The sequence below is a fragment of the Ursus americanus genome, chromosome 36 (genome assembly GCF_024610735.1).
Source record: "Ursus americanus isolate L20-20 chromosome 36, mUrsAme1.1.p, whole genome shotgun sequence".
In the NCBI taxonomy this organism is placed as follows: domain Eukaryota; kingdom Metazoa; phylum Chordata; class Mammalia; order Carnivora; family Ursidae; genus Ursus; species Ursus americanus.
In genome coordinates, this window is record NC_142162.1 from 12,873,003 (window position 1) to 12,900,593 (window position 27,591).

The 27,591-nt window shown below is 38.8% G+C and overlaps 1 protein-coding gene across 3 annotated transcripts in view; it reads left to right on the forward strand.

Annotated features, from left to right (window-relative positions):
* The first annotated feature begins 15,849 nt into the window (after positions 1-15,849).
* AQP9 (aquaporin 9) overlaps positions 15,850-27,591 on the forward strand; it is a 70,510-nt gene continuing 58,768 nt past the window's right edge. For 2 of the 3 annotated variants that reach the window (XR_006777662.2, XM_045787443.2), the window contains exon 1: positions 15,850-16,364. Coding sequence is in view for 2 of the 3 variants with exons in the window: in XM_045787443.2 (XP_045643399.1) it covers positions 16,254-16,364 (111 nt within the window). In the remaining variant the exon portion in view is untranslated. The remainder of the gene's footprint in view (positions 16,365-27,591) is intronic. The other variant, XM_045787316.2, reaches the window with a different exon arrangement.

Below are 27,591 nucleotides of genomic sequence, written 5' to 3' on the forward strand. Positions count from 1 at the left end.
ATTTGCAAATGACGTATCTGGTAAAAGGTTAGTATCCAAAATATATAAAGAACTGATACAACTCAATAACCAAAAAACAAATAATCCAGTTTAAAAATGATCAGAAGACATGAATAGACATTTTTCCAAAGAAGACAACCAGATGGCCAACAGACACATGAAAAGATCTTCAGTATCACTTGGCATCAGGAAAATAGAAATCAAAACTACAATGAGATATCACCTCACACCAGTCAGAATGGCTAATATTATAAACACAGGAAACAACAGGTGTTGTCAAGGATATGGAGAATGGGGAACCCTCTTACACTGTTGGTGGGAATACAAACTGGTGCAGCCACTCTGGGAAACAGTATGGAGGTTCCTCAAAAAGTTAAAAATAGAACTACCCTATGATCCAGCAATTGCACTACTAGGTATTTACCCAAAGGATACAGAAGTGCTGATTTGAAGGGATACATGCACCCCAATGTTTACAGAATCATTATCAACAATAGCTAAATTATGGAAAGAGCTCAGATGTCCATAGACTACTGAATGGATAAAGAAGATGTGGTACACACACACACACACACACACACACTGAAATATTACTCAGCTATCAAGAAGACTGAAATCTTCCCAATTGCAATGACATGGATGGAGCTAGAGAGTATAATGCTAAGTGAAATAAGTGAGTCAGAGAAAGATGAATACTATATGATTTAACTCATGTGGAATTTAAGAAACAAAATAAATGAACAAAGGAGGGGAGAGAGAGAGGCAAACCAAGGAACAGACTCTTAACTATAGAGAGGAAACTCAGGGTTGATGGAGGGAGGTGGGTGGAGGATGGGCTAGATGGATGATGGGTATTAGAAAGGGCACTTGTGATGAGCACCAGCTGTTGTATGTAAGTGATGAATCACTAAATTCTAAACTTGATACTAATATTACACTGTATGTTGACTAAGTGGAATTTAAATAAAAACTTGGAAAAAAAGAAAAAGAAAAATGTGTGTGTGTGCACACCAGCTCATCAGTATTTTTAAAAATAATTTCAGGGGTTTTACAGATCCATTAGAGCTTATATATTGACTTTCTAGGGGGTGTTTCGTTCTTAGGTTGAAAACTCTGGAGCTCACAGGTTATGTTACTACTTCATACACATAATGAAAAGGCTTAGGGCTATAACAGCAAGATAGGAAAATATGATGTAAATTCACGAGCAACTATGGTAGAAGGCTAGGCATGCAGTCTAAGGACAGACATACATCGAAGGTGACTCCAAGACTGTAAATCTGAGAGACTAAGAGAATGAAGACACGTTAACAAGAAATGGAGAAGGTGGAAAGACAAGTAAGTTTGCCGGGAAAAGTTATGGGGGAACGCCCATGATACAGAGCCTGAAAGAGGACTTCAACTACCTCGATTCTGACCTCAGTCTGTACTTTCTAACTGATTAAGTTAGTTCTTCTTTCCAGCTTATCTCTTAACCCAGACGAAAGACCCTGCGGGCAAAGCATCCCCCGAGGGGAACCGAAACTACCCCCTCAAGCAATAACCACTGCCCTGAGCCAGCAAGACCCTGCAAAACTGATGCCAAGTCGAGGATGGACCTGACCTGTACTGCTCACCTGCACATAGCCACCAACCTCTGTCCCACATTCTCCTTACGTAAACCTGGAAGTGTTTTTGGAACTTTGGAGAAGGTCTTCGAGACACTAGTCCACTGTCTTCCTGGTGCTGGTCTCGCTGAAATAAAGTCCTTTCTGGTTTTGCCACTGCTCATCTCTCTACCTCGGGATTTTGTCAGTGGCCAGTGGCCACGCCCAGTCTGTGTGGGACCCATGGATCCAAGCACTCTGGCACCCACGGGCCCCAGTTACAAGCCTGCCTTATGGGACCAAAATCCAAGTTCCTAGTTTATCTCAGAATTTAGGATCTCCAAGGGGAGCATTTGTGTGTGTGAAACACCCAGAAGGCAGACTCAGGCTGGAAAGAGCACCCCAGGACAGAGTTTTGGGGACTGCTTTCTTAGCCAGGAATTGAGTAGAGCCAAGAAGGGATGGGATGATCACCATGGAAGATACCATGGACGCCTCATGGCCGTGAGGAGGATGCCCTCAATATGTATCTATTCCTCTAATAGATATGCTCACTCCTCCCAGGGAGTCTACCCCAGATCCAATCCTGTCCACAGCAGGAGAGGAATTTAGAACTCTAGGTTAAGAATTGATTAACTCTATGATTAGTAAATTGGTTTTCAGTCAGAAGGATAGTCAGACAGAAAAGTTCAGTTCATTGGTTCCCATTAAGGTAAGGAATCCTGAATTGGTACCAAAATAACAACAGCAACAATAGAAACAAAACAAATAAATAAAATGCAGAGAGTGCCTAGTGCCAAAAGGTGCAACCAAGGTTGTCCCAAGAAGTTCTGGGCATCTGGCCTGAATTGATTATGGACAATGAGATCTGTGTCATTCTTTGGGGAGTCTATAAGAAGGTATCTCTCCAATATGCAGACAACTTAAGGAAAGGGTCACTCTGCATTTTATGAAGGAGACAATAGAGCATTCTGGAGAAAAGCATGGGTTCTGAAACTAGGAAGATCTTGATTCAAATCAGGGCTCCTCCAGTTTCTACCCATCCCAGGCAAATGTCCTAAGGCCAGGAAGCCTAGTTTCCTCATCTTTAAGAACTGCAAAAACAATACCTTCCTTTACAAGGATGTTGTCAACGTTATGTGTGGTAATATTCATAAAGCAATTTGCGTGGTGCCTGGCGCATAAAAAGTGCTCGATAAGTGGTGGCTGTTGTCACTGCAATTAGGCATCTACTAAGTTGTGTACCCTGGAAATGGTATGCAAATGTGAATGTGTGGTCTAATCTAATCTAGTCCTGCGTCAAATGAAGAGGGTGTTACTCTGAAACTATAACCCACTCAATTGTATTGTGAAACATCTCAGGTCATTGTGCTGTCCTAGAGGAAAGGGGCTGCTTGGAATCCAGAAAACGTATAGACCAAGAGCATGAACAAATATTGTGTGCTTCCTGTGTGCCTTATGGATTGTGTTATATAAAAGAATTCATTTACTCCTCAAAACAGTCCTCTGAGGTATGAGCTATTATAATCCCCTTTCTAGAAAAGAAGAAGCTGAAGTGCAAAGCTGTTAATAACTTGCCTAAAGTACCACACCTATTGAATGGTGACAGGAAAATAGACACTCAGGCTCTCTTAACTCCGGGGCCTACACATTCAACCCCATACTCTACTCTCTCTCAGAAGAAGGAATAGTCTCCTGAACTGCTGATGGAGTCCTAACCAATGGACACATGTTCTAATTCCTTCCACGGATACATCCCCACAGTAGAAACAGGTACACGAATCAGGTTACTTTCTGAATCCTCTCCAGGGCAAAGTGATAAGGAGGAGGGTGCTAGACTATTGATTGAAGAAGGATTCTGGTTGCTGGAAATAAGTAGATTCAGTGCCAAGAGTTATCTGAAGGACAGAACCCAGGGGTGAGAGTCAGGTGGAAAACCAGGGACCATCTAAGGAAATATCAATCCCAGACTAGTTGAACTGAAAGGTGAAAACCTGGTTGAGGGAAAGGAAGTATGAAAAGAAGCCAACAAGATGCAGTCATCAAATTCAGCTGAATTTGGATCCTGGAGAGAGAATCCCTGAGTGCGGAATGGGAAGCAGCTCCTTTTTGGAAGGGAGCCAGCCTGTGTATGGAAAGAGCAACTATTAAGGCAGCCAGTGCCTCCTGTGCTAACCCATGTTTTCCAAGTCGGCTTCTATGAAGACAGTACTACTGAAGAGGTGTGCGTGGATCAGTGGAGTGACATGCTGGTTTTTCACATTACAAACTAGTAAGCAGGCCAGTCATTTATTAGTCAGCACCAAGTGAATTTGGTAACTTGAGTCAGGCTTCCAGGGCTTAGTCACATGTAGGAAACATAGTAAAATTGTTTCAGACCTAAGGAGCTGAAGACAACATCCTGGGTCTCAGGTGATCCCATTTGAAGGACAATCTCCTTTCATAAGAGAGTTATTCAGCCTTTTTCCTTAATACCTTTTTAGGGACAAGAAGTTCAGGAATTCTATGAACTTAGAGTTCACCCAGTTTGATCATTCATGCATTTGTCAGATTTATCAACAACAATCTATGTGGTTTCTTCATTGGATTGAGATAATCTTAAAGGCCCAGGCTGTTCTCATTGATCTTCATGTGCCCAGCACCTCGCACAGTGGCAGGCACGTGTATACTCAAAAACTGTTTGTTGAACTGAACAACTGTGGATAAGAACAATGTACCAGCCTATAGACAATACGGGTAATATACCCAATATGTTTCAGGGAGTGGATAAAGATATCATTTTACCTCTCTCTGTGTACCAAATATAAAAGATATTTTTAAATGATAGATTGAATGTTCATTTGAAAAATGTGACTGCCATTCTGTTCAAACTGATTGTAATGTTTTCCTTCACGTTCTTTCATGAGCACATGTTCCTCATGTTCTGCTAGCATACCAAATTTTAACAGTTAAACCCTTTGATGTCATAGAACAAACAAAAATAAAAGTGACCTTGCTTTAGTCAACGCACTTTCCCTTAAACTCTGTGAGCAAACGTTTGGGTAAACAGATACTCTTTGTCTTTGTACCCAGAAGATCAATGAACTCAGATAGTAGAGGTCATGAAAATAATGGAGTCAAAGATCCCTTCACTAAGCACACATTAGTTATGTCTCTGGTCAAGTCAGATGATTCAATCAAAATGGAGTTGACTTTAGGTTTTTTTCTGTAGTGCCTACGTGGTTATTAATTGATTGGTTACTTTTATTAATTCAACTGCTTAAGTACCTCAGCTATGTGGAGATTTGATCAATCATTCAGAGATTAATCTGCAAAAGGTCTACATGGGGGGCCACTATCATAGTCTCTAAATGCTTTGTATTAAACTAGAAGACGTTTAGAGGATTTTGAGAGTGTACTTCCATTGGGAAACACAGCATTTCAAAACACACTCTTCACTTACTACCAAGGACAAAAGTTTTGCTGCCAACGGTGTGTTTTGCAGTGAGTTCCTAGATAATGGTCTATTTGAAAATATGATTCTGTTTTACAATCTCTAGTGATCATTGTACTTTTCATCAGCTAAGAAGTTAATTTTTAAGAATCATAATAATTAAGCCCTCAGTGGATTCAGGAGATGAAAGAAACTACCTCCCATGTGTGCCTCGGTGTCTCATGGGAGTCTCCTACAAGTAAGTCTTGGAGAGAGAGCTCCAGGATGTTCTTTAGCTTAGGATGCCACGTGTTCTCTGAGGATCAGGTAAATGTCACCTTCTACTTAAACCCTTTATTTAATGTCTTTACTGGGGAGTGGACGAGTGATCATGGCTGTCTCTCCCCATTGTGCTATAATAAATATAAAGTTACCTCCGAAAAGAGCTCTAAAAACCGATATTGGTGCTCTGTGCTCTAATGGAGCAGTTAGAATTAAAATTTGTGGAGTAGCTTCTAAAAGGAAGGCCTTCTGATCTAGCACTCTCATAGATATGACTGACAATGTAACCAACAGAACGAGTGCTAGCTACTTGCTAGAACAAGAAGGAACTCCAGGTCCTGGAGAGCACACTGGGCTATTATACAGCACAGTTGGCATTTGGGGCTTTCCACTGGCAGAGTTTGAAAAACAAGCAATGCATTTCTGTCCCAATTGCTGAGAGATTTGGAGGGGCCCTTCAGTGTCTTTCTCAGGATATCGCGTCCAGCATCCTTGCTAGTGGGGTGATGCATGGACTTCCAGGGCAATGGGCGCCCTTGCGGGACGTGTGACTCCTCACCCTGATCCCCAACCTAACGAATATTTTCGGGTCCTGAAATCCTAAAGTCTCAGCTATAATAATAACTGAGCTATGCCCAGCTGTCGTTGCAAATGCACTGTCAGGAGGGCACCTGCTTTTGTTTTTACAGTTCTGCAGATGGATTTGTAGATCACTCCCGTCCTGTGTGATCAGCTTTGTGTAATTGAGAGATGCACATGGCTGGGGCCGTCGAGTCCATCCAGACCAAGCGGCACTTGCCAAGGCCTTGACCTTAGCCTCATTCTCCACAGAGCTGCAATTCTACCTGAGAAATGTTTTCCCAATTACAGTGTGTTCATTCTATGAAATAGCAGACTTATAAAGAAACTAGGAAAGGTCGAATAAAAATCTACCCATAAGCCAAGATCTTTCAGTTTGTGACAAAATCAGACTTCTCTATTGTGTTTGAGCAATGGTAGAAGGTACGTTGGATCCAGAGTCCAAAGGTTCCAATTTGAATCCTCACTGTCCCACCAACTGCATGGTTTTGGATAGGTCACTGCTCTTTCCTGGGCTTCAGTTTCTTCAACTGAAAGTGAAGATTCTCTTCACTCCCTAACTCCACGTGTGTTTATTCAAAGCTTACATGCCATGGGCACATGGGTGTCCAACACAGTCAACATAGTTTCTAACCTTCTAGAAAGCATCAGTGTGGCATGAGACACCAGCCAAGTAGCAAAAAGTTGTAATTTATATCTGCCTCTTTTTCTTTACATAATTGTTTTGAGATAAAAATAAATGATTTATGCAATGCTAGATAAACTGTGAAAAGCTATTTAAAAAGGTCCATCATTCTGCCCATACTTTATTCTCCATAAATATTTATTAAATTGTACTTCTATGATGACCATTTTATTGTGAGAGGATTTGTGTGTTTGGTAAAGACAGATTTACAGGCTTTCTTAATTCATGAAATTGAAGTACCTTAAAATAAGAAGATGTTTCCAAAGCAGAATATTTGACAGGACCACGTGTGGTCTCTGACGGGCTCTCTGCTCTAATTCTTTCCCAAAGCCTCATCCACCTCCCATCAACCTCTAAGACACACCACTCCTTACCGAACTCTGAAGTGAGTGACTTAAGCCCACTGACCAGGGGTCGTGTAGATAGGGTGAGTCTCAGAACACAGGGGGCAGATTAGGATGGGGAAGTCTGTTGTGCACATTACTAGTCAATTTTGTTTAAGCTGAATATTTATAAGTTTGTTTCTTGGGTCATGTAAAAATGTCCCTGTACCATGGTGCCTGATTAAAAATGCCTACATTGGAATGTCACATAAGTGAAAACATTTCTGAAAGGAAAGACCACTGGCAAATTTGAATATCACAGCACATAATTATAAGCTAGACACATTCCAATACATTAACGTTAGAATTAATTTTGAAAACTGTTTCTAAGTTTGATTTGAGTCATTTTCAAAGCATCCCATGCCATGAAAAAAATGGAGAAAGCTTATTTATTTGTATGACAAATGTTTACTGTGCTAAGCCTTTTAGGTCATATCAAGAAATATAAAACAGCTCTTACTTTTGAAGAGTTTATCACCAAATGGGGAGGAAAAAACCACACACATGCATACACACACACACACACACACACACACACAAACACACACACAAGAAGGGTTAAGAAACTGTATATGATTAAGAGTGAAGTGAGTAATTTACACCATGAGTGGTATAGGCATTTGACTGTGGGAATTTAAGCATTTGATTATGGGATATTTCACTGTTCAGTGGAATTGTGAGAGTTCATAAATGAGTTAGAAAGTGGGCTTGGCCTTCAAAAGAAGAAGTGAATAGGGTTTGGACAGGAAGAGAGGCAGAGGAAGGGCATTCCAGATGAAAGGTAGAGCACAAGCAAGGACTTATAGGCAGAAATGAGCAAGGCATTTAGTGAGAACTGTACGGGCCCTTCTAGATAAAATGGAGTGCATCTTGTTGGGGGATATCGATATGTATATTTGGGCATATGAGGAAGAGTGATATTTGTGGAAGACCTTGAATGTCAGTCAAGGGAGTTTGGACTTGACCCTTCAGAGAATGGGGAGTCAATGAGTTTTAGGGGAGGGAATGTTGTAATTAAATCAAGTTTTGAAAAGATTTCTCTCTCGAGGGTGTATATGGTGAATCAGTGAGGAGAGGGAAGCAGGGAGTTCATTTTTTTTTTCTGTTATTTTCAATGTTGTTTTATTTTTTTCTCTTTATTAATAAAACAAATATAAAGTATAAAAATTCATGATACAGTGAACATCTATGAACCCATTTCCCAATTTCTGATGAGCAGTAGGACCATTATCTGACAGTCTCCTGTTTGGTTCCTCAAATCTCTCCCTTCTCCCACGACCTGATAACTAACCCCTATCTTGAGCTTTTTGTTTATCATCCTTTTGCATTTCTTCATAGATCTAGTATCTAAGTTTGGTCCCTAAAAATATATTAAACAATTTTGTATAAAAATGAAAATTAATTAATTAATCAGTAAACTTAAAGAAATAAGAACAGTAAAAGAAATTAATATAAATCAGAAGAAATATATGAAGAAAAATGAGAAACTAGTTGACCTTAAATAAAACAAAACCATAATTGACAAATAAATTCAAGGCATGCTTCTTCAAATATAACAATAAAAGTGATACACTTCTAGCAACTGAGATCAGGGAGAAAAGAGAGGAAAGTATAAGTAAATAATGCATGAAATGAAAAAAGATGTTTTAAAATTGTATGATGTATCTGCATTAATTATTTTGAGAATCTGCATTAAAAAAAGAATTTATAGGAAAGTGTAGCTAACCGAAATTCACTTAAGACATATAAACAACAGTGACTGTGATAGATGTTAAAACATTCTCAAAGATCTACTATCCCAAAACGAGCTTGGCTCAGATTTGTATATAAATGGAGACTATAATTTTTTAAGGAACAGATATTTCTTGGATTATTTAAATAGTTCCATAAAATAGAGAAATATGGAAATCTTTCCAGCTCATTTGTTCATGGGTAGTATTAGTATGATATCGAAGTCTGATAAATAAAATACAGATCACCTATTTATAATTTTAATGGTGAATATCCAAGCCAAAAAAGTAAAAAAACTTATTAGAAAATTATATCCAGCAGTATATGTGTATGTGTATCATGACCAAGTAGGGTCTTTTCAGGAATGCAAGGTATTTTAACAGTAGAACATTTAAAATACAGTATAATTAATTAATGACATATGGTTAACAGAGTAATTTTTTAAATGCAATATCCTCATTAAATATTCAAAAGACATTTGATAAAACCCAATATCCATTCCTGTTTTTTAATAACATTTCTTAGTAAATTTTTTAAGTCTTAGTATGATAAATAGGAAACATGAAACTTAATGAATGACATAATAAAAACATGGTCTTCAAATTCGGAAACAGTACAAAGATGCCTATTTTCATTATTATGATTCAATGTTTTTGTATTTTGTAATGATTTCTGCCCATGTAATGATTTCTTGCCCAAGGCAAGAAAAAAATAATAGGAACAAATAGGAATATTAAAATAAATAGGAATATTAAAAAGGAAAAGAGTAAATGATGGTTATTTATAGTTCATAGTATATTCTATTAGCTTAATTAGAAGCCTATTTCCCTCCAAGGTTATAGGATGGCTATATGTAATAATTGAGGCTATAAGCTTCCCTGTACACGTCCAAGAGATGATAGAGACCTGGATTCTTATAGCTTTCAAAAGAATTGAGGAATTCCTTTCCAAAACCCTAGAAAGTTTCTTCTCGAATTTATTGGCCCAACTTCAATCACATTATTAAACCTGAACCAAACATATTTTTGAGGGTGGGAAAATGATTCTGATAGTCTTAGACTAATCAGTGTTTATCCTTAAACCTGGGTATAATCGATCTTTCACCCAAAGCCTATAATTACTAGAATAAAGGGTAGATATCCAAATGAAAATCTGGTAGTATTAAAAAGAGGATTTAATAGATGCCAAGTAGGCAACTAACAATTTTCACTACAATATCAACGAGAAACCTATGTGAAACCATAAGAAAGTTCATTAGGATGGACAGTTAATATATACATAGAAATAGAGTTTTGTTTGCAGCGGTCAGTTAGAAAAGAGAATAAAATAAGGGATTCCATCCGAACTCCAAAAATAAATACAACTAAATATCAAATAAATTTAAGAATTCGCAAGACCCAAATGGAGAATGGGTACAATGTAATTTTGTTTGAGAACATAAAAAAGACTTGAATACATGGTGAGATGGGAATTATATTTCTGAATGGGAAAATTCATATTATAACTTTATTTATAAAGTTAATGCTTTCTCATTAATTATAGTTGGGAAGACTTGGGACTTAAAAAATGATTCTAAAGTTCACCTAGCTAATAAATATTTGAAAATAATAATGAGGGGGGTACCTCATCAAAAAGCAGAAAGACATCAAAAAGTATAGCAGGACTAAAGTAATTAAAAATCACAATTTATGTTGGGGATTTTTTTTATATAGGATAGATGAAATTTCAAATCAAATAGTGTTGGAAAACTTGTCAAAATAGTTGGGAAATATATTAGAGTCCTACCTTATGCTATACATCATACTCTAGAAAACTGCAAAATTTAAGTGTGAAAAGTAAAATCATACTAGAATACTAGAAAATACTAGAAAAAATACTAGAAAAAATATAGGACAAAGTTTAATATTTTTGTAATTTTGGTGTATATCAGGTCGTTTTTAGAATAAATAACAAAGTTGGAAACCATCTAGAAAAAGGTTTATAGACTTGAGTACATAAATTTTCTAAACTTCTATGTGGCAACCAAATATCATCATAAGTTAAAGATAAATGATTAACTGGAAAATGATTTGCCACATATAACAGATAAAAGATTTACATCCTATATTGTAAGAGTGACAAAAATTGATAAAAAATTAAACATTACATTAAAAATTGGGTAGAGGACAAAAAATATGAAATTCATAAAAGAATAAATACAAATAGCTAACACATGAAAGATGTTTGACCTTACCATTAACCTAAGAAATGCATATTAAAACAATATTAATTTTTAGCTGTTATATTGGGAAAAGATTGAAAGGATTTACATTAACCAATTTTGAAAAGAATGGGAGCAATAGGTACTTTTAAAGCACTTGATATATGCCTATTCTGTGGTCAGTAAATAATTCAATTTCAAGGAAGTTGTGCTAAGAGGTAAGTAAGTATATACATAAGAATGTTCATTTAATGGTGGAAAATTAGAAACAACTGTCCATCAAAAGGAGCTAGTTCAATTATGGCGTATTTGTACAATAGAATGTTATGTAGTCATTAAAAAGATGAGTTATACAGGGGAGCCTGAGTGGCTCAGTTGGTTAAGCATCTGAATCTTGATCTCAGCGCAAGTCTTGATCTCAGGGTCTTGAGTTCAAGCCTCTTATTGGGAGTTATACATTGGCATAGAAAGATGAACAGAATATTTTAAATGGAAAAAAACCTACTAACCTAATATCAGGAGGGAAAAGAAACATTTATATAGATCTACTGAAAAAGAATTCTGGAGATATATATTCTAACCTGTTAACAGTGGTTATGTCTGAGGGCCGGGATTATGGGAGGTTTTTATGTTTTAATTTAAATACTTCTGAATTAGTTTTTTTTTTCAATGTAATATGATTTTATGCTCAAGGGGAACTGGTTATTTTTTCCCCAAATAGAAAAGGAAGAATGTGGAGAAAACCAGTGAAATGGTTGCTATGAACTGCTTGTTTATATTTCCCCCAAAATTCATACATTAAGGCCCTAATCCCCAATGTGCTAGTATTCAGAGGCGGGGCCCTTGGGAGAAAATTGATTTTGAATGAATTCCTGAGAGTGCAGCCCCCATCATGGGATTGGTGTCCTTAATGGGGGATGAAGAGATAGGAGGTCTCTCTCAGCCATGTGAGGATACAGCAAGAAGATGGCTATCTACAAACCAGGAAGTGTGCCCTCACCCAAACCCAACCATACTGGCACCCTAATTTCAGTCTTGTTGTAGTGGCCCAAACTGACTAAAACAAGGAATTTGAGGTGGAACAAATCTGAAGGAATGTTTTTCAGGATAGGTAAGACCTGAAGTTGTTTGTAGGCCCTGGGAAAGAAATCAATGGAGGAAAGAGATTGAAAGTGTGAGGACATTATTCATTAGCTGAGGTCTTAGAGGGGCTAGAATAGTACAGCAGCATCAGGGGTAGGTTTAGAAAGAAGGAAAGAAAAGAACAACACAGATAAAATTAGGGCAATTTTTTGAGAAGGAGAGGCATAAAAGGTATTATAGCTAATGAACCTGTGTTTTTCCCCAATGGATTCAGAGAAAAGTGCATCAGCTGAGCGGGTGGTTTGGGACAGCTCTCTGGAGGGGTAAAGAAAGTGTATTGCCGCTGCATAAGATGAAATGAGGCATGGTATCTCATCATCAGGTAGTGCTTATGAGATCCCTGAACTCCATCCCAGCCTTACTAAATCATCATCTCTGAAGGCGGGTGACCCTAATGTACACTAGAATCTGGAACCTCTGACATAAAAGGTTAACTAAGAATACGCGCCCCCTGCTGATGCTAGATCACAATGATCTTGAATAGGATCAATCAATATATTAATATGATTTTCTCCAGCATCATTTAACGTCCTGGGAAGAGAATATTTGAGAGAAATAGGTGGCTAGGTATACTCAGAGTTGGGCGTTGGCAATGTGGATGTAGAAGGAAGTCAGTGTGTCAGTGGAACCTGAGATACTAGTAAGTGCCTTGTTAACTTGGGTGATCATGAGGTTAAGAGCCGAGTAGGGAGGAAGGAACTGAGGGACTGAAATTTATGAGGATGTGCAGCACATTTGTGAAAGAGAGTGGGTGAAATGTGAGAAGTGGAAGTTTTAGTCAGTGAGATGTGCCTTGTTGTGAAAGGTTCTCAAAGCGGAGATGGTGACACATTCCAACAATGGAATCAAAGGGGCTTCTGAACTTGGGTGGAGATAGAGTTGGCCAAGTAGAAGAGGTTGAGGAAGTGAGGTCAGAGTGTGAGATAGTTCTCCTTATGAACACCAGACTTGTTGAATCCCATGAATGGAGGCAAAGATGGTTACTCAAGGAACAACCAGATAGAGAAGAAGAGAACATTGGGGTCAGGGAGTGACAGAGTCGCGGAGAACTATAAGAGCTGGGTAGGCTGGCGCTGGAGAGTCAGCATTTCACTGCATGTAGAGGAGCATGGTTCTAGAACTCTTGGTGACAGGATGAATGGATATGTTGACAATGTACAGCGACCTCTCAGATGTCTATATGATGATAGCTGGAATTTCAGCTCAGTGCTTTGCATATGCTTCTATTTTCCTATATGATGTATTTATTTGGAGGTCTTTGTCTCTTAGACAATATAATGCCTTAGCACTAGACATCTGTTTTCCTAATTTTTGAATCCCCCATGTCTGACACATGGTATATACTCAGTAAAAGCTTTTTCTGAATGAAGGAATGAATGGATGGATGAATGAATGAATAAATGAATGAAACTTCATTTTTCCAATAGGAACTTTAGTGTAAGGGTGCAAAGGAGAGTGTGAGTTACGTTTGATGAGAAGTTGTTCATGGTGATGAAGATGAGAGTGTGACTGTCATCTGAAAGCAAAATAAAAGAGATGACAAAGATTTCATTCTCCACATGAGCATGGAATGCCCGATACTGCAAACTCAACCTCTGCTTTCTTCAAATTCTCCCCCTGGGCAAGCTCACTTTTATTATTGGCTTCAATTATCATGTCTGTGAGCACACAGACCTCTCCTCTGACTTCAGAACCAGATCCCTTCCTACTCACCATCTTCTCTCTGAAGCACCAGAGAGCCCCGAGGCTTAATCTGCACATGAATACATCAGATCTGCCACAGCAGTCCTGGTCCTCTTCGGGGTTTTCTCTCCCAGTACTTAGCACCTCCTTCCCCAGCAATCAACTTGCTGAGTCCCTCTTCTCACCTTCCATAGTCAAGTTTCCAAGTTCTTCTAATTTTAAGATATAAAGAACTCTTGAATCCTTCCATTTCTCTCCATTGTCAAAGCCACCCAGTCCTGGAATTCTGTAATATCCCCCAGTGGGTCTACATATGCCCTCTTTAGGCCCCCTCCAATCCCCTTTCCACCTCACAGCAGGGATGATTTTTTTTTAATTCAAATTTGGTAGTTTCGTGTTCTTGCTTAAACCACCTGTGCAATTTATCATTGCTTTTAGCCCTGAATGTGATTTATAGGCTCAGTATGTGTGGTCTGACTCCCACCCATGGCTCAGGGTTCATTTTGCACTGTGTTCCTTCACTGTCTCTGGGAGTCAGGTAGTAGGTTTCTTTTGTTCTTGGACAGGCATCATACTGTTCCCACCTCTACTCCCCAAGGCCATTGTACATGCACTTCCTTCCCCACTTCATGCAGTTAAACCCTACACTTTCTACTGATCTCATCTCGGACGTGATTTCCCTGGAGAAGCCATCAGAGATCTTTCTGTTGAGGTGAAATCCCCCTCTTTTATTTGCTCATAGAAATATGTCTTCCATCCTTATAGCATACATCTCAGTTGCGATTTCATATTTCTGTGTGTATGATTATTTCACTATGCTTATCTCCCTCACTAGGCTCTAAGCTCTGTAAAGGGCAAGAACTGTGTGTGCTTTGCTAAGTGCAGTGCTTGGCACATAATGAGTATGCCATAAATATTTGTAAGATGAGTGAATGAAGAGACCAAAGAACACCCTTGTGTGGTGTTAGTTGTAGTCACAGCAATAAAGTCCTGTTTCTCTGGTCCATCCACTAGGACTTGGGAATAGTGTAGTCATAAGTAATCCTTCTAGACAATGGTATCCATGATAACTTAACCAAGAGTTAAAGCCAAAATGCTGCATTCCTGTCCTGGCTCTGCGATGGTGTGCCCTCTGGCAAGTTCTAATTGCTTTAGGCCTAATCTCTGTATTTCACCTATAGATTAGGTATCTTCTTCTGTACTTAGGTTCTCAACAGCTGTTTTCTCCAGATCTCTCCTCCCTGCCTGCCTGCCTGCTTCCTCAGCTGGAAATGACTGTAGCCTTCCTGCAAAGGGAGGGGAAGGCCTGAAACAGAACTGGCTTATCTGTGGGAGGACTGGGAGGAAGCACAGAGCGTGGGTACTAATTCCATGGAACTGCTTTGGTATCAGAAACAACTGCTGGATTCTATTTTTTCAGACAAACTAGTTTTGAGAAGCAAGGCTTGAGTACTTGACATGACAGAATCCTGGTCTTAAACAGCCTGTTACCTGCAAGGATGTTAACTCATCAAACTTAAATGGTATAACATGGAAGGCTTGTTTCAGTGTGCTTAATCCCTTTCTTGTTTGACTGGAATGTCTCTTTCTGGCTCAGCGATCTTCAAACAGTATAGACTTTCAAGCCACTATTGTTTATTTTCTGTGTATTTTGCTTAAATATTTCATGGTAAATGAGGGGGAGAAACTTGGTTTTCAAACTGGAATCCTTCTTCAGGAGAAAGTCAACAAGCTGCTTTCTCCATCATTCTGTGGATCCCAGTCTGTCCTCAGTAGACGAAGCCCAGCTCTAGCAACCAAAGAGGCGATCCATCCTGTCCTAAAGTCTTGCAATGTGAAACTTGCAGTGGTCTATTTGTATGTTAATTTCTCCATCTCTAGAATGGACGCAGTTGTTTTTACCACCCTTAGGGAGGTGTCATTAAACCACCAAAATGATATTGGAAGAAAACAAGAGTGATTAATTTTGCAGAACAACACATCTGTATTTTCTCCATATTCTCCAATGTGCATGAAAAGTTCCTTCAGAAGAGAATGTTTACACGGGATGTATGTATACCTGATTTGATAAACCCAAACTACACCCCAACCACCCACTTCTGAATAGGGGAAGAAAAAAATCAGAAGCCTGCAATTGTGTAACATGCAAATCTCTTCTGGACCAGAGCCCATTGCTGTGGTTTGGCAATACAACCAGCACAACATCTCTTTTCTCATCTCTTGAAAAAAAAACAAAACAAAACAAAACAAAAACCAACAGAGAAAAAAAAATACCTTGAGAATAAAGGTAATGATTAATCTATCAGGCACAAAAAGGATCGTTTGGGGGATTTCAGATTCTAACTGGCCAAGTCCGATAAACAACAGTGAACAGGGGATGACAATTTCACCAGAAGAGGATTAAGTCACGGGCTCTAATTGGGACAGCGTTTGTACAGTCAGAGAATCTCACCAGACATCTCCAGGAATCTGTGAGCAGTTGCCAAAACTTCCATTTTCACGTGCGAGTGAAGGAGGGACCAGAAGCAGCAGGTACTGGTGAAGAGAGTGGTCCTTGGAGAAACCCACGATGCAGCCTGGGAAGGGGCGAAAGGGGAAAAGCTTCAAGCAGAGACTGGTCTTGAAGAGCAGTTTAGCTAAAGAGACAATCTCTGAGTTCTTGGGCACCTTCGTAATGATTGTAAGTATTTCCTGAATTCTGACCCAGTTATGGCTCTCTTTCTACATAGCTGGTGGCGGATACTTTTGTTTTGTTTTCTTTAAGTTTGACACTAGATTCATCTCTTCCAGGAAAGAGCATGTTACTTCCAGGCTGTTTGGCTAATTTACTGGCCACGGGTTTCCATTTACTCATTTCATTTATTCACAAGAGTTGATGGGGGTGGGAGAAGGGGAGTAAACTACTTTCTTCATTTCAGAGATTTAGTCAGACCCTGAGCTGGCTTTGATTAAAGTCAGCCGTTAGAAATTTTGCTCACTGATTAAATGATGTATACCTTGTTTGTTTCCCACAAACATTGGGGTAACTCAGTCCCCTGAAACAAGGACTGGCAGTCAATAAATATGAGTGGCAAGAAACAACTCAGTAGTACAAATGCTTGGCAAGGATTATGTTGTCAGATCACTTGACTTTTAGTAAGTTGAAAATTTCCCTAGGTCGAAATATGTATTCTGCAATCATCCAGCTTTGGTTTTGTGTGATTTCCCCCCTCTATTTTCCTTAAGATCATCTCTAAAGGTCTTTAATGAGACAGTTACAAGAACCTTCTATATATAAAGGAAGGATTGATTCTAAGAACCATTTAAGGATCTTGCCCAGGGAATTGCGCAGCTATTAATGAAAGACTGGACAGTTTACTTAAGTGGCATGGGCTCTAGGCTTTCATCCTATTGCATGTTATAGTATTCTTCGGATGCTGAGTTTTTAGCTGGAGCCAGCTGGAATCTGCTCACATGTGTGAGCAGAAAATGAAATGTTCAATTATTCTCACATGCAACGACTACTGACTTTAACTTGCTTTAAAAAAAATAAATAAACCTGCTCAAAGATTCCCTACTTCAGGTATTAATAATCTCATCTTCTCAAAGTTATAGAGAGTTGCCCATAAATTTTGTACTTTAAAAATTCTCTGGTAATGCACAGCATGGTGACTACAGTTAGTAACAGTCTATTGCACATTTGAAAGTTCCTAAGAGAATAGATCTTTAAAGTTTGTTATCAGGAGAAATAAATGTGTAACTATGCGGTGATAAATGTTAACTAGACTTACTGTGGTGACCATTTTGCAATAGATGCAAATATTGAATCATTATGTTGTATACCTGAAGCTATTATAATGTTATATATCAGCTATATCCCAAAAACAGTTCTTTGCTTTGTATAAATACATAATAATTTAGGGGAATAAGCCAAGATCAAGAAACAAATGTGAACTCAAAAATTTGAACTAGTGTAAATTAAGAGAGAGTCATAAGTTTTCTGGTCTCTGAGAGCCTCTTTCTGCTGGATTCACTGAAGTACTTTCAAGGCATATGGACAACTCCTTCTTGACTGTCCTCACTCACTTGAGCTAGGAATATGGATGGGGTGGGTAGTTTGAAGGAAAAGAGAGAAAATAAAAGCCCATAATTCTTCTGATCTTACTCAGTGCTTACTGGAAAATCACCCTCAGCGAGACAAGAACTCTGGGGTCATGCTACTTGACAATTTGGTCCCAGTGAGGAGAGTGGATGTCACCACAGACTCAATTCAGCTCTATGGTGAAGTAAAGCAAATTCAGTTACAATGCTTAGTGCCCTGCAGAAAACACAGAGGAGGAAGTGAACTAAACATCCATTTTGCAATTGAAAAAGCTAAAACCTCCTTTGTTTCTTAATGAGAAGTTGTTTCTGGGTGCCTGGGTGGCTCAGATGGTTAAGCATCTGCCTTCAGCTCAGGTCATGATCTCCGAGAAGCTGTTTCATAATTCCATGCCCTCTGTGTTGAGTAAATAACAGTTGTTTCCAGCCGTTCACCATTCTACTCATACAGCTAATAGCATGCCTTCCTCTAGTATTCAAGGTGGGAGCTAAAGAAATATCTTCATATTATATGTTGAAAATAAAACTTTATATCTTCTGGTGAAAGCCAATAATTGCCTTAATGTTTCATTTCCATCTACGTTGTACATTTACTTTTAAAGGAACCTCTGATGAAATTCATGATTGTGATTATAATCTTTTTATTGAGGTTTGGGGGGTATATAAACAGGATATATTTGCACAAGCACAGTATTTTTTTAACCAATTGATCTTCATGGTTTTGCTCAACTATTAGCCAAAGTAATTGTTTCTGCTTAGTTAGAAAGCATGCGTTCTGTGTTCCTTTGTATAGTAAAAAGCTTTGCATGTTGATAAGCCATGGGCAAAAGGGAAGATGGAAAAAAAAAAAAAAGAGGATATACAGGATTCGTCAGTCCTTCAAATCTGGTTTTTCCCCAGATGTTGGGAGTCTGGTGCCATTTTCCCTCCTCCTCTCCAAACCTGCTCTTAGGAGAAGCATCTTAAACTCATTTACGCCATGGTGTAAATGACTGATGAGGCCCACTTATCATCAGCATTAAAGTCCTTGAAAAATTCTCTGTAAACTACAACTAAAACAGCAATGATTACGTTATAAGCCGATGAACTAGCTCTAATTCGGGCTTGTAGTCCTGGGATAAGTAGGCCTTTCGCCTTTGCTAGTGCCCGGGAGAGGTTTTGTAATGCATCTTCCCTAATGTGTAGAAGAGGTCTTGAAGCCATGAGCTGTGAAGGTAGGGAGAAAGCATGTATTAAGTACCTACCGTATGTTAACTTCTTTATATACATCTGTTTAATCCTACAATAGCTGCACTGGGAAGGCTTTATTAACACTCATAAACAGCGGGAGAAATGAGGGCTCATAGACATGAAGTAACTGGCCCAAACCAGGAAAGCACTGAACTGGGATTCTTTCTCATTCTAGAGCCTACACTTCCCATCTGGTGCTGGAATTCCTTACCCATTGTCCTTGATAGACAGTAAATCAGACTCCCTCTACTTTAACATCTCCATAACTTGGAACCGTGAGTGAGCTCTCCTTTGCCTGTGGGCATGTGAGTTTAGCTCATGGGCACCTGATGAGACCAGACCATGAGTTGTACCCCAAAGCTCTCTGAAGCAGAAAAGATGGCTCAGCGCGAGCCGACAGTTATGGGGGGAAGGTAGAGCACAGGGGACTGCTCAGCCCCCTGCTCGTGGCTCATGGCTGGGGATTTCAAGCTACACATTACATACCCAACTGCATAGAAAGTTCCTGACGTACGAAACACTCATTAAATGCCGACTCCCTTTCCCAGTCCTTGCCCCTTCCCCTCTTCCACTTGAGAGTCTTTGTAGTGTTTGAAAACAGCTGCTTTGTCTCCTTCTGGACATCTCGCAGCCTCCTTCCCCAACATCTGCCACAGAACCCTGCATGTACATAACCGGGACCCCATAAAGGTGTGTTCAATTAAAATGTCTTTCAGGGGCTGTACTTCCCAGAATCTCCGGTCATTTCTCGTAGTAGCTATGTTCACCCCTCCCTGTTCTACAGCGGAGTGATATAGAGGAGTGATCCTTTGATACAAGGGCACCCTTCCAGGGCTGGATTTATGAGTGGGTAATCATCTACTTGTGTGTTGAGAAAGACTCTAAATTCTTGTCTCACTCTGTCAAGCTTCCACATTAGAGATCTACCTTTTGGCATCTCTAAGAATGAAAACATGTAAATACTTGCTATAGGCTTGAGCCGTGCCCTGAAGGGAAGTAGAATGAGCAGAGACCTGGGACACAGGCTATGGACGGCGTAAGGGAATGGGCAGTGCAGGAGGGAGGGAGGGAGGAAGTGGGATGGATGGTACATGAGAAATGTCAGACCCCATGTCTGCTCTTGCCTTCCTCCAAGACTTCATGAACAAACCTCCCACCTTGCCAGAGTCACTGAGTTTGACATTCTGTCTTGAAGAGATCTCAGATATGCTGACTATAGAAATTCTGGGGCTTTAAAATTATTGTTACAAAGTGTGCTCAGATCTTGGAGTGGGTCTATTCCAGACTGGAGAGTTTTTGAAACAAAAGAATATATGATTAACGTTTAGAGTAAAATAGGAAAAATTTTAAAATAAGCTAGTTCTTAAAACAAGTGCTTTGCAGGGCATAATTCAAGACACTCTGGACTGTTCCATATTTAGAATTCCCAGGTACTAGCAGGACAGCTCTGAGATAGATGCTGGTGACCCTTCTTATTGATGGGGAAGCTGAGGTATGGGCTGATGCAATCGTGTGTCCTTTGAATCAGTGTGGAGCCCAGGTGCCCTGCCTTAAGCGTACACTTGCCCTTGGTTTCCACTGTGCTTTCCCCCCAAGAAGCATAGAATGCTTTCTCAGATGGATTCTTTTTTTAAAATTCCAGTATCATTAACGTACAGTGTTATATTAGTTTCAAGTGTACTGTATAACGATTCAGCTATTCTATACATTACTCAGTGCTCATCATGACAGGTGTGCTCTTAATCCCCTTCACCTATTTCACCCATCCCTCTACCCTCCAACCCTCTGGTAACCACCAGTCTGTTCTCCAGAGTTAGGAGTCTGTTTTTTTGGTTTGTCTCTTTTTTCTTTGTTTGTTTTGTTTCTTAAATTCCACATATGAGTGAAATCATGTAGTGTTTGTCTTTCTCTGACTTATTTTGCTTAGCATTATACTTTCTAGATCCATCCACGTTGTTGCCAATCTCATATAGGTTCTTGTTTATTTTTACATTTATATCTTTCCTGGAAGAGAGGGGCGGGGAGAGAGAGAGAGGGAAAGAAAGAGAGAGAGAGATCAACTCCATTTCGCCAGATGGAGAAACAGGTGTAACATAATTAAGAGGTTCACCCAAGGTCACCCAGCCTATGAATGCAAGAGCTGGGCTTGATATTTGACTTCAGTTATTCCTAATGTACCGTTATTTGATGAGAATTAACTCCTTTCCTAGGAAAGCCCAAGAGAACCTTACTAATTTTATAACGTAAAATGCATTAGACAGTAAAGGTGTCAGAAGATAATTATGTAGACCAGATATGATCATGGCAGGGAAAGTATAGAAGATCTATTAGCGTAGAGTTTATGGACCACTTCAGTACCTACGAACACACCCAAACCTCTTGTAACACGAGGGTTCTGACGTGGTTCAGTCATATCTTCATGTCCCTAATGAACACATTGACCATGCATTGCACTGCGTTTCTTCCAGTGCTTCTATTTCCTGGGTTCTCCTTGAGACCACCCTGTGGCTCAGAGCAAAGGATGGACAGGCAAGTGGTCATAAAGAGACACCGTAACTCCTCTCTCTTGCTTTCTGACTCAAAAGTCACTTGCCCTTTCTCTGATTCCTCCCTGCTTGGTCTGGCTTACTGCTTTGCAAACACCTGCCCCACTCTAAGCCCGGATGTCCAAGATGAGGGTCCCATTGAGCTAGAGCTGTCAGTCTGCCCACAGATGATAGGACAGAAGCCTCTGCTGTCAGTGGTGCCTGGCAGATTCTAGCCACACAGGGCATGTCTGCCGGAGCGGTGGGAGAATCTCTGTCCTTGGGCTCTCATGCACCAGCTTTGGAATGAAGGGGCCTGTGTTGTCCCACCCCTGTGTCTTTCAGATGAGGAAGCAGAGACCCACACTCTCACAGAATTCTGTCAAATGCTTTTTCCACCACAGTAGGACATCAGCGAGAACTTGCACAGTCAGTCCCACCTGATTCGATTATGTACTTGTGATTTATGTTTGGTTCTCAGCTTCTCACGGATTTGCACTTCTGTACTGGGGGGGGGGGAGTCTGTTACTTTAAGAAAGTGCCAGCTTCTAAATATGAACATGGGAAAGAGCTAAATAAACATGGAGGGATCTGTGTGGGCTCTTGCCCTGTGCCTTCAGCGGGCGGGCGTGGGGGTGCGAGAGGGCCCGAAGCAGGAGGTCCTTTCGCTCCAAATCTGGTGGTGTGATGAAGACAGAAGACAAGAGGAGCTAACATTTATCGAGCATACACTATACCCAGACACTCTTTAATTCGAGAAACATCTCACGAGGTAAGGGAATTGTTCTTATTTCACGGATGAGGAAATGAAGGCTTAGTTTGACCAAGCACCTTGCCCACAGGTGAGTGTGCGGCGGAGCTGGGATTAGAGTCAAATCCTTGCTTTTCTTTCTCCGTGCTGGAATTACTCTCATGTACCCTTGGCTGAAACAATATATGTTACTGTTCTGTGTGCTTTACAAATATACATACGTGGCCTCCTAGTCTGTGTAACTTCTACAATTTGAGATTTCCCCCCAAATACACTTCCCGAGAACCACGGAGATGTGGGTAATTCATTTGAGTTTTGTAATGCAGCGGCTTTATGTCTCCACCCCCCCTCGTGAACTGTTAGGTGGTTTGTCGCTATGTTCGTCACGATGACCAGCACTGTGGCAATGAGCATCTTTGTACATGTCTCTTCGTCTGTGTGTTTCAGAGTTTCTTCTGAGTATACACTCCGAAGTGGGTGCCCTGAGGGCGTGTGCCTCTTCAACTTTATGTATATTGCAAAATTGCTCTCTGAAGCGGTTTTAAATTTGCAGTACCATCAGCAACCTGTGAGTTTCCATATTGCGTATACTCCCTGACCCTTGATATTATCCAACTTCTAGATTTTTGCCCGTTTGACATATAAGAAATAGAATTTCACTAGTAATTTTCATGAATTCCTCATGCACTTGACCATCTTTTCACATTTACTGAAGCTTTAGATTTCCTCTTCTGTTAATTGCCTGCCCATATCCTCTGCGCTTTAATTTTTTCGTATTGGTTGTAATAGGATATTGGTATTTTTTTTAATCTAGACATTAGAGATATTTTGTGTTTTCTTATTATATAGTTTAATGCCTTACTTTTGATATTTCGGTCTTTAAATCATTAGAATTTATTTTGGCGTATGATGCTCTTTATCTGGTAGGATAGCCCATTGTTCCAGTAGCGTTTTTGACAGTGTGTTCTACTTCTGATGCTTGTGATGCCATCATAGACCAATTAGATAGACATCATATAGCAGTTCATATATAAATGCGGTTGTAGGCCTAGGCTTGATTTAGTTCTGTTGATTTCTCTGTCCAAACCAGCACCAATGCCATATGTTTTTGTTATGATTACTTTCTAAATTAGTTTTGTTATCTGGTATTTTTCTTCCTGATTTTTCCGATATTGTCTTGGCTATTTTTAGCCCTCTATTCTTCCACATGAATTTTAGGATGAGTTTATCAAGTTCCATAAGTACCCTGTAGACATTTTGACTGGAATTGCATTAAATTTATATAGTACTCCGGATAGAACTGGCACCTTTAAGATATTGAATCTTCTATCCATGAACATGGTGTAGCTCTTTCTTCATAGGTTGCTTTTTAAACTTATTTTTAAGTTTCCTAATTTACTTGATATTAGTCATATATATCTTTTGTTTAACATATTTCTAGGTACCTTGTGGTTATCACTCTTGTGAACGGTACATTTTAAAATTCTATTTTCTAAAACAAATTATATTTTCTAATTGGCGATTACTAGGTTTAGGAGCAGCACGGACTTGTGTGTGTTGATCTTGTATTCAGCAAACTAGGTAACACTCTTACTAATGTAAGTAAATTTATAGGTTACCTTGGATATTCTCTATAGATCAGCACTGGCAAATATGATAGCCACTAGCCATATATGGCTACTTAAATTAAAATTAAACTTAAATAAAATAAATTTTTTTCATTCTTACTAGTCCCAGTTTGAGTGCTTAAGATCCACATGTATGACTTCTGGCCACACTGGACAGCGTGGATATGGAACTTGCTCCTCACTGTAAAATGTTCTATTGGACTGGTATAGACAATGTGTTTTTTTCTGAGAATATGAGAACTTTCTTTTCTTTCTTTCTTGACCTTAAATTTTTAATTTCTTCTTATTACCATGGTTAAAACCTCTCTAGTGCAAGGTTACTTAGAAGCTATAATTGTAGCATTCTAGTTTTATTCCCAACTTTAAAAAATCTGCTTCTCATGTTTTATCATTAAGTACGATAGCTCCTGTATGCTTTCGGTAGACATTCTTGATTTGAGTAAGGAAGTTCTCGTCTACTCCTAATTTACTAAAACTTTCATTAGGGATGATTGTTGAATTTTTTTAAAATATCTCTTCTCTATTTATTGAGTTAAGCATTGGGTTTCTCTTTTATCTGTTCATGAAGAAAGTTACATTGACAAATATTTTTAGCATTAAATCATCCTTACATTCCTGAGATGAATGCAGCACTAATCATGCAGCATTTAGTTTGCAATGTTTTATTAAGGATTTGGACTATAATTTCTTTTTATTATGTTGTCCTTTGTCCAGTTTTATCACTGAGATTATATTAACGTCATGAAATGAAGTTCTTTCCCTCTTTTTATTTTTTCTGAAACACTTTGCATAAAGTAAAGATTACCTGTTACTTGAAGGTTACTTAGCATATGCGCTGGAAAAAAGAGGCGGAGAGGAAGGGGAGAGGGAGAGAGAGAGAGAGAGGTGTGTGCAAGAAGATTTCCCTACACTTTATGTCTAATTTAGATTCTCTATTCTTTTTCTTAATTTAAATTCAATTAGCCGACATATAGTACATCATTACTATCAGATGTAGAGTTCAGTAATTCATCAGTTGCGTGTAACACCCAGTGCTCATCACATCACATGCCCTTCTTAATGCCCAACACCCAGTTAGCCCAAAGATACAAATGTACTGATCCTAAGGGACACCTGCACCGCAATGTTTGTAGCAGCAATGTCCACAATAGCCAAACTGTGGAAAGAGCCGAGATGTCCATTGACAGATGAATGGATAAAGAAGATGTGATACACACACACACACACACACACACTCACACACACTCACACACAATGGAATATAACTCAGCCATCAAAAAGGATGAAATCTCACCATTTACATCGAGGTGGATAGAACTCGAGGGTATTATGCTGAGCGAAATAAGTCAATCAGAGAAAGACAATTATCATATGGTTTCACTTGTATGTGGAATATAAGAAACAGTGCAGAGGATCATAGGCAAAGGGAGGGAAAACTGAATGGGAAGAAATCAGAGAGGGAGACAAATCATCAGAGACTCTTGACTATAGATTCTCTATTCTTAATTACATTTTAGCAATTTACATTTTTTCCTAGGAAACTGTACTTTACTTGTGTTTTCAAATGTAGTTTTTCAAAATCGCTAATATTTTCAAAATCAAAACAATGAAAGCAATAATTCGGAAATAATTTTTCATACTATTTGCAAAGGCTTTTAATATCTCTACTGTATCTGTGGTGATGTTCTCTTTCTAATTTTTAATGTGGTTTCTTTGTTTTTCACTCAGTAGTTTCTGCTTTTACCTTTCTTATATTGTTTCATCGAGTTGATCAGCTTTCTTTATTTCTCCCTTTTCTCCTGTGCTTGTTCTTTCTAAGTACTTACATTTACATTTAAAAAATTGTATTCTTGAGTTAACAAAGTTTAAAGTGAGTCAACTTCTCTTTCCTTCTGATCAACAGGAAAACTTTTTAAAATCCTGATTGTAATCAACCACTCCATCTTACATGTCATTATCGCCTGATATTTAAATTCTACCCTCATTTTTATTATTGGTGTTTTTAATAGTGATCACTTACTTAAACTCACTATCATTTATCAGTTTATTTGCTAATTATTCCTACATACATGCATCTCTTTTAGGTGCAGTTTCCTTCTTTGTGCAGTAAAAAAGCTTTCTTTGGGGAAATTTTTCAGGAAGTGTGTGTGAGAGATAAACTTTCTCAGTCTTTGCCTGAGTTTGTCTTTATTTCACTCTCAAGTTTCAATGTTTAGCTGATAAATTTTAGGTTGATGATTGGTTTTGCTTGGCATTTTGCAGGTGTCATCCCAATGTCTCTTGTTGCTGTTGACAAGTCTGTTGTTCATCTAATTTTTGTTCTTAATCTGAATTTCTCTGATTACTATTAAGAGTTTCTCTCTTTATGTAGCACACACACACACATACAGAAATTCTCAGCCATAAAAATAGGATGAGATCTTGCCTTTTTTAACAACATGGACAGACCAAGAAGTTATTATGCTAAGTGAAATAAGTCCGACTGAGAAAGACAAATACCATATAATTTCACACAAATGTAGAATCTAAAAAAGCATAACAAATGAATGAATAAATAAAAAGCAGAGTCAGACCTGTGAACACAGAGGACAAACTGATGGTTGCCAGAGGGAAGGGGAAGGGATGGACACAATGGGTGAAGGGGAGAGGGAGGTACTGGCTTCCAGTTATGGAATGAATAAGTCATGGGAATAAAAGGCACAGCAGAGGGAATCTAGTCAATGGTATTGTAATAGCATTGTATGGTGACACATGGTAGCCACACTTGTGGTGAGCATAGCATAACCTATAGAGAAGTTGAATCACTATGTCATACACCTGAAACTAATGTAACATTGCATGTCAACTATACTGAAATTTTAAAAATTATAAAAACAACAACAAGAGTTTCTCTTTCTTTTCCCCTGAAATTTCACTGCAATACGACTAGTGTTATTTTATTTTATTCGTAGTGCTCAGGATGCATTGTTTATCAGAATTTAAAGATTCACAATTTTTACCAATTCTGGAAAATTCTCAACTTTATTACTTTGCCTTTCGCCCAGTCTTTCTGTTTTCTCCTTTTAGAAGTCGTATTATGTGTGCATATATGCTTGACTCTTTCTTTTTTTCTTTATGTCTCTAACCATTCTCTCATATCTGTATCTCTTAATCTCTCCATGATAAATTTTATGTAGTTGTCTCAAACCTGTCTTCCAGTTCACTAATTCTTCACTCAGTTGTATCTAATCTTTTGTTTAACACACTCATTAAGGTTTTAGTTTCATTCATATGTTTTCATTTCTAGAAGTTCTCTTTGGTTCTTTTTAAAAATTGCTTTTCTTTTCTTATGTGTTCACTTCTTGTGTCTCTTTAACTCACCAAAGTAATATATTTATGGTATTTTATGATTATTCTGTCATCTCAAGTTTTAGGGGAGCCAATAATCCTGTTTATTTTACCTACTAACTCTCATTGACAAAGGATCATTTCCTTTAGCGTTTTGTAAATTTGTATTGTAAACTCTTCAGGAAAGTTTGTTTTTCTCTGTGGGAATTCTATATGGCCTGGGCCGCGGAGTCATTCTTCTACAGCAGGTTTGCATTTGCTTCTGCTAGGTTGCCCAGGTATATCACCAGTCAGAAATGATTATTGTGAAGTGGAGAACTGGAAAAGGAAGACTGATGAATGTGCACGCCCTTGGGAAGAGCACTC